This window comes from Podarcis filfolensis (assembly GCF_964270895.1).
Source record: "Podarcis filfolensis genome assembly, chromosome: 1".
Lineage (NCBI taxonomy): Eukaryota > Metazoa > Chordata > Lepidosauria > Squamata > Lacertidae > Podarcis > Podarcis filfolensis.
In genome coordinates, this window is record NC_139604.1 from 128,929,952 (window position 1) to 128,942,608 (window position 12,657).

Below are 12,657 nucleotides of genomic sequence, written 5' to 3' on the forward strand. Positions count from 1 at the left end.
AGACTAGGGCAATATCCGCTGTTTGCAGGATCTCTTCTCATTGTGGGACTTTTGTGGGTAAGCTGAGACTTTGTTTGGATCCGGGGTTAGAACCCGGAGGCTGAGAGGGAGGCAGCGTCAGAAGGAAAGTGAATTGATTTATATATATTAGTAACTTTGTATTAATGTAACATTTTTACATGTGACTGTGTATTTTTTGTAGTATTTAAGATGGCTGATGTTGCTTCAGTTTTTTGTACACCGCATAGAGATATTTTAAAATATATTAAGCAGCACAGAAGTTAACTAGTCAATCAATCAATAATCAATCAAATTATTTCAGCAACCTGGTCATATTTTGCTTTACCTGCAAGATGTCATGCATGTCCCGTTTCAGTTGCCCAAGATCGTGAAGCACAGCATCTGCTTTCTTAACTGTTCTCTCAACCGGATTGTGATCTTGAAGCGTGCTTTTAGATGCAGGAAAGGGCTCAGTCTGCTGAATGTTCGATCTGCTACTAAGAAATATTTCAGAGTTCTCATTACTCCTGCATTTCTTCTTCAAGTGCTGAATCAAGACTGAATGAACCAGCAGTTGGCCTTCACCACCTACTATTGAGAATCGGGGAAAATCCCAACCAAATTGTGGGTGTTTATGAATCAAGTTACACAACTCTGGAGGGACACATATTCCTACAAGAACAAAAAGGTCCAGAAAGGCAGGGAAACAGATGCTTAAGCAAAGCCATGTTATTGGCCACCAAAGCTGCCATATGTTGGCTGAGCTGGTGTGGGTAAAAACTATTTTTTTACCCAATTTGCTACTTAGCCCTTTTATTTTATATATTAGACATATGGCCCTTCATCATAAGATTTCAGGGTGGTTCACAAGATAAAAGTTTTGCCCAATCTGAGAATTTCACACTTATCACTTAAAGTAAACACAAGACAATAAAATATCCATTATCCAAGAGGCAAAAATAAAGCAAAACACCTGACCATTGGAGGGAACTGAGAACAAATGTTTACCCCAGGTTTTGCCTGTATGCACTGGTTAATGGATGCAGACACAGCATTACACCTTCTAACGGGAAACTCAGGTGGTGAGTGGATTGTAGCCAAACAAGGGCCACTGAGAAGTAAGAGGAAGTATCAACATGCTTGGGGTTACCCCAAGATTTGCAGAAGTAGTTTTTTAAAAAAACAACCCTAAGGGGGCAGGGCAGCCCTCTCAACAGTCGAATGAGGACTGAGACTGCTCAGAAGCCATGGACTGTTGACTGTCACCTGGAAAAGGAAAATAGAAGGAGGTGCAAGGGGATGGAACGAGGACAAAAATGCCCTGCTAGGATCAAATGGTGGTGGAAATCATACAAGTGCTCCTTTTAGGAGGGAATATACACAGCCACTTTTTCCTGCAGGTTCCACTTGTCTGATTCTAATTCAGTAGTTCAGGCTAGGTACAAAAGAGGTGGACAAAGTTCAAGGGTCAGTTTGCCCTGTTTAGCACAGTTAAGCTCACAGTATGCAAGGGTACTTTTCAACCTCAAGCCTATGCAAACAAGGCTTTTAAAGAAAACAGTCTCTTCCATGAAACACACGTCTCAAGCATGTACAGAGTTCAGCTAGGAATTATGGGAGCAGTGTTATATTAATCACCAAAAATGGAAACCTCTTAATTTTCTATTATTTCCGTTATTTGAACTGAGATTAGGATATCGCTGCAGGTCAAATTTGGTTTCTAGGATATCAAGTATCTACAAGCTGTTCGCTTTTTAACAAGGGAGATGCTTACTGCTCTCTTCCAAAACACCACGGCATCACATTGTCACTTCTGGGGTCATTCCAAGAAGATGCACTCTGGCTTAATGGGGTTTCTTGAGAATTCAAGATGTGCTCTAGAAGTCTCCCTCCACCTAGATGAGAAAAAAGAGCATGCCATATTATAGCGGAATAGGGCAGACTATAGTGTGCGTGCACGTTGAATGTGTGTGTGTGTGTGCCTGCATGGAGACACATATATGGGATAGTTACATTCCTGGTTTCCTTCCCAGAATGAACTGCATTTATGTATTTATAAATTATATCTATGCACATGTGCAAGCTGACATCATATGCTGCCCACTGATTTTTAAAGGTAGGCGTGTAGCAAATTGGCTGTAATAATGTTACTTGTCTGAGCATTAGTAAAATACTGATGAAACATGATGAATACTAGAAAATTGTAAAAAACTATTTTTGAGCTGTAACGGACAAGCTCTCTGGAAGGCTTATTTAGAATAAAAGCCTAATACACATCACATTCAAAGAGTGTGAAATACTTGAAAACTGTGAAGTCTCGAGTGGTGCTGATAAAAAACAACAATACATCTAGTGCCAGCCAGAGCACTGTTGATGTAGGCGAGAATAGTCATGGTTGTGGGAAAACAGCAGCAAGTGGGCAGATCCACATCAACATGGAGAAAGAGAAGCTTTGAAGCTTCCTGGAGCTCACCCAAAGTTCTTCCACAAGTTGACTGTTGCACATTTTCTTTTTCTCCAACCGGTTGTTCTCTCTTTGCCAGTTTCTGTGAGATTTTAGTATCTTTGGATACCGGCACAGGAGCGTATCTGCGTGGTGCTGGTGTCTTCTGCGAACTAATACCTCGGCTTTCATGTTTCCGGGAACATGCTGGAATGTGGGAAGACAGGTTTGCCCAATTAGAAAAAAGCATATTAAAGAGAATGAGCAGTGAAAAGCAAATCACCCGAATTATGCCAGCGGTTAAAATGACCTCCTCAAGATAGAACAGCCTCAACTTGTCAGATAAAGAGAACACACATTTTGCAAAACAGAGCTGGATATCTGGAAGGAAGCAAGCGGCAGATTATAGTCATGCCCATCTGTTTCATAAGTACTTAAAACACATGTCATGAGCTACAATACGTGCTTGGTGACCGATCCAGAGTTATGGACTTGTGGAGATCTGCCCAAACCTGAACATGTTTCTGAAGCGATCTTTCGATTTAAGAAACCTTTCAGTAGTCAGTAGAAACCAACAGAGGGAAGTGGGGATGGAAGAAAGAAGAGGTTGCTGAAGTTATGCCCTTTTGTCTCTCCTGTCTTCCAGCTGGGACATTTAACCTATTCACAGGCAGAACATTCACAATTCACTATTCTGTACGTACTACAATCCAGCTACTATTCAGTAGCTGCAGCTACACAAACCTCTCCATTACTTTTTTCACTACTATGCATTTCAACACAGGGACTCGGATCCAGAAGTCACAGCAACCCTTGGTTAAGTACTGAGATGTCTCAACTGAAAACCGTCATTTATAATTGCTGGCAAACCACAAACCGCGATCTGAAGTAGGTTTGGTGTTAGGATCGTGGCCATTGCTCTGCCACCATAGGCTACTACACCATGACGTGAATTTAGGAATCTGAGAAGACTGAAGATGAGAGGAGAACAATCATGGTTTAGCCATTCCATGGCTGGAAGCTCACATCATAGTTTGGGTTCTGAACTATGATTAATTTTAACCATGATTTGGTGTGGTCTTAACTGAGCTGAACAGGCCTCTAAAGGCAAGAATTAGTTTTGCCATTATTGCTTTGGGGCATTAAGCAATCCTAATCTCATGCCTGGTCTACTTTTTATGGAGTCTTAAACTGAAGATGACAAGAGCTAGAAAACACACAATTTTAACTGAATTTTAACTGCTTTGCAGTTCTATATGAATCAGAGCAACCCAATGCCTCTCACCTTGCGCAGGTATGGCGTTGGAAGGAAAAAAACCATGCTGGTGAGCAGAGATAGGGTCAGTAAGAGGCTTGCCTGCATTCATGGCATGTGTTGCCGTTCTTTTGGAAGCTGCTGTGTTGACATCTTGGAAGCCACCCGAGTTCAGTGCAGAGCTAATCAAACGGGACTAGGAGAAAGAGGTTTCAGTTCAAACACAGGAATAGCTTGGCAAGAACTTCCGTGCACAAAAAAGACAGTATCAGTTGCAGAGAAAATATAAATACTTGCCTGTAGCTCAGGGGCTCTGCGCACCTCTATGGGCTGCCCACATGGCCTCCAGCCTAGCCCTAGACTCCAAAGACCTCCCTCCCTTTAATCAAGGGTCTTCTTGGAAACAGTTCCCCATTTGCGGAATGTCTTCCCTGGTGAGGTGCCTCTGTTTACCACGCTGACATTCAAGCGGAATTTTTAAACATCGTGTTCATCCAGCCATTTGATGGGGTAAAGGTACCGTTCCTGGCAATCTTGAGAATATTAGTTGCGAGGAAATTCGACCATTTCCAAGTGTTTTATTTATTTATTTATAATGTGCTGTTGGCCTGTTATGCTGCTTGGCACCCCAGACTCCTTTGGGTGGAAGGTCAAGAAGCTTATTTATTAAGGGTTGCAGTCAATGTACAGTGGTACCTCGGATTGCATACGCTTCAGGTTACAGACTCTGCTAACCCAGAAATATTACCTCAGGTTAAGAACTTTGCTTCAGGATGAGAACAGAAATTGTGCTCCGGTGGCGCGGCAGCAGCAGGAGGCCCCATTAGCTAAAGTGGTGCTTCAGGTTAAGAATAATAATAATAATAATAATAATTTATTATTTATACCCCGCCCATCTGGCTGGGCCTCCCCAGCCACTCTGGACGGCTTCCATAAAAACCAAAAATACAATAAAATATCACACGTTAAAAACTTCCCTGAACAGGGCTGCCTTAAGATGTCTTCTGAATGTCAGGTAGTTGTTTATCGCTTTGACATCTGCTGGAAGGGCGTTCCACAGGGCGGGCGCCACTACCGAGAAGGCCCTCTGCCTGGTTCCCTGTAGCTTTGCTTCTCGCAATGAGGGAACCACCAGAAGGCCCTCGGCGCTGGACCTCAGCGTCCGGGCAGAATGATGGGGGTGGAGACGCTCCTTCAGGTATACTGGACCGAGGCCGTTTAGGGCTTTAAAGGTCAGCACCAACACTTTGAATTGTGCTCGGAAACGTACTGGGAGCCAATGTAGGTCTTTCAAGACCGGTGTTATATGGTCTCGGCGGCCGCCCCCAGTCACCAGTCTAGCTGCCACATTCTGGATTAGTTGTAGTTTCCGAGTCACCTTCAAAGGTAGCCCCACGTAGAGTGCATTGCAGTAGTCCAAGCGGGAGATAACCAGAGCATGCACCACTCTGGCGAGACAGTCCGCAGGCAGATAGGGTCTCAGCCTACGTACCAGATGGAGCTGGTAAACAGCTGCCCTGGACACAGATTTGACCTGTGCCTCCATGGACAGCTGTGAGTCCAAAATGACTCCCAGGCTGTGCACCTGGTCCTTCAGGGGCACAGTTACCCCATTCAGGACCAGGGAATCCTCCACACCTGCCCGCCTCCTGTCCCCCAAAAACAGTACTTCTGTCTTGTCAGGATTCAACCTCAATCTGTTAGCCGCCATCCATCCTCCAACCGCTTCCAGACACTCACACAGGACCTTCACCGCCCTCACTGGTTCTGATTTAAAAGAGAGGTAGAGCTGAGTATCATCCGCATACTGATGAACACCCAGCCCAAACCTCCTGATGATCTCTCCCAGCGGCTGCATGTAAATGTTGAAAAGCATGGGGGAGAGGACAGAACCCTGAGGCACCCCACAAGTGAGAGCCCAGGGGTCTGAACACTCATCCCCCACCACCACTTTCTGAACACAGCCCAGGAGGAAGGAGCGGAACCACTGTATGACAGTGCCTCCAGCTCCCAGCCCCTGAAGACGGTCCAGAAGGATGTTATGGTTGATGGTATCAAACGCCGCTGAGAGATCCAGCAGAACTAGGAAACAGCTCTCACCTTTGTCCCTAGCCCGCCGGAGATCATCAACCAGTGCGACCAAGGCAGTTTCAGTCCCATGATGAGGCCTGAATCCCGACTGGAAGGGATCCAAATGGTCCGCTTCTTCCAGGCGTGCCTGGAGTTGTTCGGCAACCGCTCGCTCAATCACCTTGCCCAAGAATGGAAGATTTGAGACTGGGCGATAGTTGGCCATCGTGGCCGCATCTAAAGATGGTTTTTTAAGAAGCGGTTTAATAACCGCCTCTTTCAGCGGGTCTGGGAAGGCTCCCTCACGGAGGGAAGCATTCACCACCCCACGAAGCCCATCGCCCAGTCCTTCCCGGCTAGCTTTTATAAGCCAGGATGGGCAAGGATCCAGGAGACAGGTGGTTGGTTTCACTCGTCCAAGCAGCCTGTCCACATCCTCGGAGGTAACAGATTGGAATTGATCCCACTCAACTTGACTAGACAGAACTCTAGCACTCTCCCGCCCCGGCCCTGCTCCCACGGTGGAGTCTACTTCTTCCCGAATCTGAGCGATTTTATCTGCAAAAAACTTTGCAAAATCATTGCAGGAGAACATGTGGCCCGTACTGGGCCCCGATGTTGCAGGTGGTTCCGCTAAATTGTGAACCACCTGAAAAAGTCTCCTGCTGCTGTTTTCTGCAGATGCAATAGAGGCGGCGAAGAAATTCTTCTTCGCCGTCGCTATCGCCACTTGGTAGGCTCGACGTTGAGCTCTAACCTGTGTCCGGTCAGATTCGGAATGAGTTATCCGCCACCGGCGCTCTAGCCGTCTCAACGATTGTTTCATTGCCCTCAGATCCGTGGAAAACCACGGGGCTGTCCGGGCTCCATGCAATCGGAGAGGGCGCTTCGGAGCCAAACAGTCAATAGCCCTGGTTAGCTCCACATTCCAGCAGGCCACCAGGGAATCAGCTGAAAGGCCATCAACATGGGATAAAGCATCCCCTACCACTCTCTGGAAACCATTTGGATCCATTAAGTGGCGGGGGCCACTACTGTACTGCTAAGCCTAAAGTTCTGTCAGTGCAAGGATTTCTCTTTGCGTAAGGGTTCGCAGAAGCGGCTTAGTCAGGCTGGCCACATGACCCGGAAGCTGTCTGCGGACAAACGCCGGCTCCCTCGGCTTATAGAGCGAGATGAGCGCGCAACCCCAGAGTCGGTCACGACTGGACCTAATGGTCAGGGGTCCCTTTACCTTTAAGGGAACATTCTCCCTCTCTGCTTCCTCACCCCATATCTGTTCTGGGATACCCTCCCCCAACCCCATGGAGCATATACAGGAACAGTATATCTCCTCCTAAGGGTGCCATTCTGTGTGTTTTTGTGGGTTGGATCTTGAGAAAAGCGTGCAGAGGTGGGCTTGCAAAAGCTGCTTCCCCCTTTCCCCACCAGAGCCTGCTGAATCGGGTGGAACCAGCTAAGTTGGCCTTTCCTTGGGATCCAACCATGGGTTGTTAATATGCATAGGTTATAACGACAGCAGCATAAGGTGAGCAACATAAAAGGCACAGTAAACCAAAACAAGTTCCCTTAACGCAGTTACATTTAAAAATTGTAGCCACGGGTGATGTACAGAATATTCTCATGAAATGAAACAGCAGGGTTCTACATTTTGACCTCACCATGGTGATCCATGCGATGGTCACCTCCAGGCTTGACTACTGTAACCAGCTCTACATGGGGCTGCCCTTGAAACTGACCCCAAAACTCCAGCGGGTGCAGAATGCTACGGCGAGACTCGTCACGGGGTCCTCGCCGGGGGAGCACATTCATCCGGTGCTATACCAGTTGCACTGGCTCCCGGTGGAGTACAGGATCAGGTTTAAGGTGCTGGTTTTAACCTTTAAAGCCCTATATGGCTTAGGACCCTCGTACCTATGGGACCTCCTCTCCTGGTATTCCCCACGGAGGACCTTAAGGTCTGCAAATAATAACACCCTGAAGATCCCAGGCCCTAGGGAGATTAGACTGGCCTCGACCAGAGCCAGGGCCTTTGTGGGAGGAACGCTGGTGGAACGCTCTCCCACAAGAGACTAGGGCCCTGCGGGACGTGACATCTTTTTGCAGGGCCTGCAAGACGGAGCTGTTCCGCCAGGCCTTTGGTCGGGGTTCAGTCTGATTCTTTTCTTTCTGTATAAGAACAAGCATTAAAGAGGCCTCCTAGCCCACTCACAGGTCCTTTATAAGACCAGTGGTAACAGCTGGCTCTGGAGAATATTAACCACTCTCAATTTTACCCATGGACCATCATCTGTCCAGATTTTGCTCTCAACTAATTTCAAGATGTATTTTAACTAATTGATTGCCTGTTTTTATGTTCTTATGCTCTTTGTATACTCTCTTAGTTTCATGATGTTAGCCATCCTAAGCCCAGCTCCGGCTGGGGTACAAATAAAATAAAATAAAATAATAATAATAATAATAATAATAATAATAATAATGATGATGATGATGATGATGATGCCAGTACCTGAATATTCATTTGCTGCTGCTGCAAATTTTCCAGATGCTGAATTCGCTGTTCCATGAACTGATTCATCTGCTTTTCAAGTTCATCGACTCTCTGACGGCAGGCAGGCCCTTCAAGCTGCTGAGCCTTCAGGATGGCTTGCTGGTCTGCAACACGCTGCAGCTGTTGGTCTGTCTCCTGCAACTTGGTAAGCATTTCGGACACAGAGCTCACTTTTGCTTCCAAATCACTCTGAACCTGGAGGGAAAGACACAAGCCAAAAGTTGTGAAGGCCAGAACTTCTCTCCCCCAAGCCTAGGTGGTTGTCCTTGGGTTGCAAGAAAAGCTGCCCTGTAACATGGCTGAGTCTGCTCCAAGGAATTGGAGGGCGACCCACCAATTTCTAAGCGATCTGCTTGTTAAAAAGGGAATTCAGGTTTTCTGAAAACAAGATCTAAATTCCATTCCCAGCATACACACATGCATGCACCTTTCAACACACCCCCACACCCCCAAGAAAAAAATCTTGGAGGGTCTAGTTTTCACAGGAAGCTTACAAAGGTTTGTTTACATTTTTTAAAATATTTGCAAGTTGTTTCATGGAGGGGAAAGGCAGGATATATTTTTAAACAAATAAATAATGAAGCCAGTTACTTACTTTGAAAAGTGGGGCTGTAGAAGCTATAGCTGCTGCTGTGGCAGCTGCGATGGTTGTAGCTGACTCTATCTCGCTTTGTGTTGACTTGGTACTGTCCTTTTTGTCAGAGCATAAATCATCCAGCAGTTGGACCTTCACCTCTTTAAATACAGGAACAGTCTGAATTCTAAATATACAAAACAGGCATGGAAAAGTGTTTTTATTATTTTATTTTGTAAGAGCCATTCCCCCCCCCCAAGAAAAGTATTTTCAGTGAACTAATTTCACTTCAAACCTGGTACATGAAGTAAGATGTTTTACACCAGGACATACTACTTGTTCATCTTAGTTGGGATTCCTGCATTGCAGGGGTTGGACTAGATGATCCTCGGGGTGCTTTCGAACTCTACAATCTGTCTACTTCTTGAAGCCTCAAAGTACACCCCTGCCTTTTTTAAAATTTTGAGTCTAGAAATTGCCTGCTCTTTTTGGCTGTGTTTTATTTTATTTTGAGTGTGTGTTGGACTTCTGTTTGGGGGATGGTTCCTAATATCACAAATTTGACTTCAGTAAAATGGGTATTTTGTAGTGCTCATGCAGTAACCCGCTGCCTTGCAGGACAACTTTGGGAGAAGAAAAAGGGCTCAGGAGTAAACCACGCACAAATACAGAATGGAGCCCATAAGGCAGTTGGGTGACGCCTTGTATACCGCCTTCTGGCAACTCCTGCAACCAAGCTGGCACCAAACATCTTGCTTTCCTTTCCTTTGGACCACATCTGCGAGGCTGAGAAGGGGGGTCTTGTCATCAGGGCAGCTCAGGACCTCCAGACACACTGCCCAGGCTTGCACCCTGGAGAGGCCACTTCATATTTTTTTTAATACAGTGGTACCTCTAGTTGCAGACACGATCCATTCCGGGGTGCCGTTTGCACCCCAAAAAGTCTGCAACTTAGAGCGGCGCTTCTGCACAAGCATGGAGCGCGATAGACCACTTCTGCGTGTGCGGCGAAAGCTGGAAGTATACACTTCTGGGTTTCCCGTGTTCGCAAGCCGAAAAGACGCAACATGCACCTAACGCAACAAGAGGTATGGCTGTATTTCCAAATGTGCCCCTGGGCTGCTGCAACTTGGAGGAGCTCCCCAGGGTTCTAGGCAGAAACAGTTAATTCCCACCCCCAGCATACAAAGCTCAGTGGCACAGCACACAAGAAGATCCCTACATAAGAAGCTTTCAATGCTGCCAGTTTTCTCCAGCCATTCCACCCACTGTGTCCCCAACATATTAGTAGACAGCAGTAACACTTTTGAGCCATTAAAGAGGGAAGGAATTTGTAGATGGAATCAAGTAAACAGAAGCGTTCAACATTTGCTTCCTTACCTCTGCTTGAATACAGCTCTTACAGCCTCCTTCTGCCCAGTATCATACTGGGAAATAAACATGTCAGCTAATGTGGAACAAAGAAACAGAAGAAACTATACTCGTTAGAATTTAAAATGCTCACAGAGCACAATCTTACAAAAAGAAAACAAAGGCCTGTTCAGATACCACTTATCATCAGAATCTCTACAAAGAGGGAGATCAGATCTTGGGCTCACTCGTCACCTCATCACAACCTCACACAGAACTTAACATTTTGCTGCATGCTGCCCTGGGCAACTTTGGGAGGAAGGGCGGGATTTGAAATTCCCATCATCATCATCATCATCATCATCATCATAATACCAGAACTTATGGAGACCAGGCTTTATTTTGAATCTGGAATTTCTCAAACTTTGTAACCGAAACCCTGCTTTCAAGGGTATTCCGGACAACTACTGTTGGGCACACATTGCAGCACAATCAGAACACTAAGATTTTAACTGGTAACAGCTCAAGTCACACCTAAAAGTTACGGACAAAAATATCAGAAGAAGCCATTGAATTTTTGCCGCGTTGATCAATTATGAAACTTAAGTTACATTGTGCCTGAGTGACTGTGGTGTCCATTATGCTGCCCCCCCCCCCCATCGACATCTGTCCTCCCTCTCTGCCAGCTTCTATAGTAGGGAAAGATGGAAAGAACCCAGAAGTTGCCTCAAAAGAACCCGGAAGTGTTGACTTCTTCCTTTCCCTCATTCACGTCCCCAACACTGCTACAGTTGTATGCCTTTTGTGTACTTGACTACTTCGATAAATGCTCATTTTCATCTGCAGTATTTTAAAAATACCCAGAAATATGGGGGAAATTGTCCCCAAGGGACAAATAAAAGCAGGAACAAAAGTTGCACTCCTATGCACATTTACCTAGTAATAAACACCACTGCTAGTTTCAGAGCGCATTTGGAAAGGAGTGAGTGGCATTACCTTTTTGTTTGCTGCCATCCTCTTTTACTTGTGAAAGAATGTGTCCTCCAGTGTCGTGTGAATAAGCCTGCTTTGGGTGGGGGCAAGAAGGTAAGAGAGAAATATAAAATAAGCTTGCATGTATTTTATATTTCTCAAATAAAATCACACTGTTATTTAATTCCAGAGGGTAGCATTGTGAATTTATTGCAGCAAATAAGGTCTTGTGACATCTTAACAACTCAGAAATTTATTATGCCATATGCTTAAATCACAATAAATTTGTTCATTTTTAAGGTCCTAAAGGTTTCTGGTTTTATTACTATTTAACTGTCCCTTATGTGCCAAATACATAGAATATATAGCAGATATGCTGAATAGGTACATTTAAAGCAGCAATCGACAATATTTGACCTGCAAAGCCTTCAGTACAATTGCCAGGCTGCGAACATCTTAACAGCTCAGTTGTTGCTGTTTTTAAAAGCTTCTAAACATGGTTTGCAGAGACGTTTAAGAAAATGAAACACTAAGGTTGTAAAAGGAGAGGGAAACAATGAAGTAAAAAGAAATGCAGAACGATGTTGTCTAAGCTATCACGAATTACAAGTCCTTAAAAACACGCAGAAACATTTTCAACATATTTCACTTTGACAGCAGTAACTTCAGAATTACAATACTGTGAAGCTGATAAAACTCATCTTGGGTGGTGGTTGCAATACAGATGCAAAGGCAATATGCAAAAGAGAAATACAAATGGACAGTCTTCTGATATTTGGTAAGCAAGGTGTATGGGAACAAGCATATGAAATGTCTTCTGTAGACCGAAGAACAGAATACCACTGTGCTTACCTCTGGAGGTAACTCTGAGGGCTTGCTATCTTTTTTAGTTGACAGTAGTTCTGAATGTCTACCGGTATACCTGCTAACAACACCTAGAAGAAATGTCAATTCACTGGGTTATATCTCAATTAACTGCTATCTTGCTTATAGCGCTCATACTTGCAGAGCACTGATCAATCAATCAAACCTTTATTACGGTCATAGAGCTGCATAAGTAGGGTGGGGTAAAATCATTTAAAATCTGTAAAACATTTTGGAAAGCTAAAATTATTAAAAGAGAAGGTATATATAAAAGACTATAAGAAGCTAAAAGAAGCTAAAAGAAGGGTTAGGAGCATTAAACGGATGTGGAAGAGCTCAAAAGGTTAGTATATAAAAGGCTATGACTATCAATTTACAAAGCACTCTGATATGGGTGTTCATTAAAACTAGTTTGTGGCACAGGTCATCAACCAACGAATTTTGAACGCTACTGTGCAGAACCTGGCAACACTGTATGTTGTAGCAGGGTTGGTATCTGAAAGCAGCAGGGAGGTATAGAATTGTCCTGTGTGCCCTGGGTACTTATGGAGTAGTGGGGAGCTGAGGCCAATCACACA

General features: G+C 44.9%; 1 protein-coding gene across 11 annotated transcripts in view; it reads right to left on the reverse strand.

Moving 5' to 3' along the window:
* The window catches only part of KIAA0586, a 75,289-nt gene that overhangs the window by 58,966 nt on the left and 3,666 nt on the right, over positions 1 to 12,657 (reverse strand). For 2 of the 11 annotated variants that reach the window (XM_083610014.1, XM_083610010.1), the window contains exons 3-11: positions 12,068 to 12,150; positions 11,240 to 11,306; positions 10,274 to 10,340; positions 8,915 to 9,080; positions 8,278 to 8,514; positions 3,729 to 3,894; positions 2,474 to 2,650; positions 1,775 to 1,895; positions 347 to 494 (exon numbers count right to left, since the gene is read on the reverse strand). In XM_083610014.1, coding sequence (XP_083466140.1) covers positions 347 to 494; positions 1,775 to 1,895; positions 2,474 to 2,650; positions 3,729 to 3,894; positions 8,278 to 8,514; positions 8,915 to 9,080; positions 10,274 to 10,340; positions 11,240 to 11,306; positions 12,068 to 12,150 — 1,232 coding nt within the window. Of the gene's footprint in view, positions 1 to 346; positions 498 to 1,774; positions 1,896 to 2,473; positions 2,651 to 3,728; positions 3,895 to 8,277; positions 8,515 to 8,914; positions 9,081 to 10,273; positions 10,341 to 11,239; positions 11,310 to 12,067; positions 12,151 to 12,657 lie in introns of all 11 variants that reach the window. The other 9 variants (XM_083610012.1, XM_083610008.1, XM_083610006.1 and 6 more) reach the window with 5 other exon arrangements.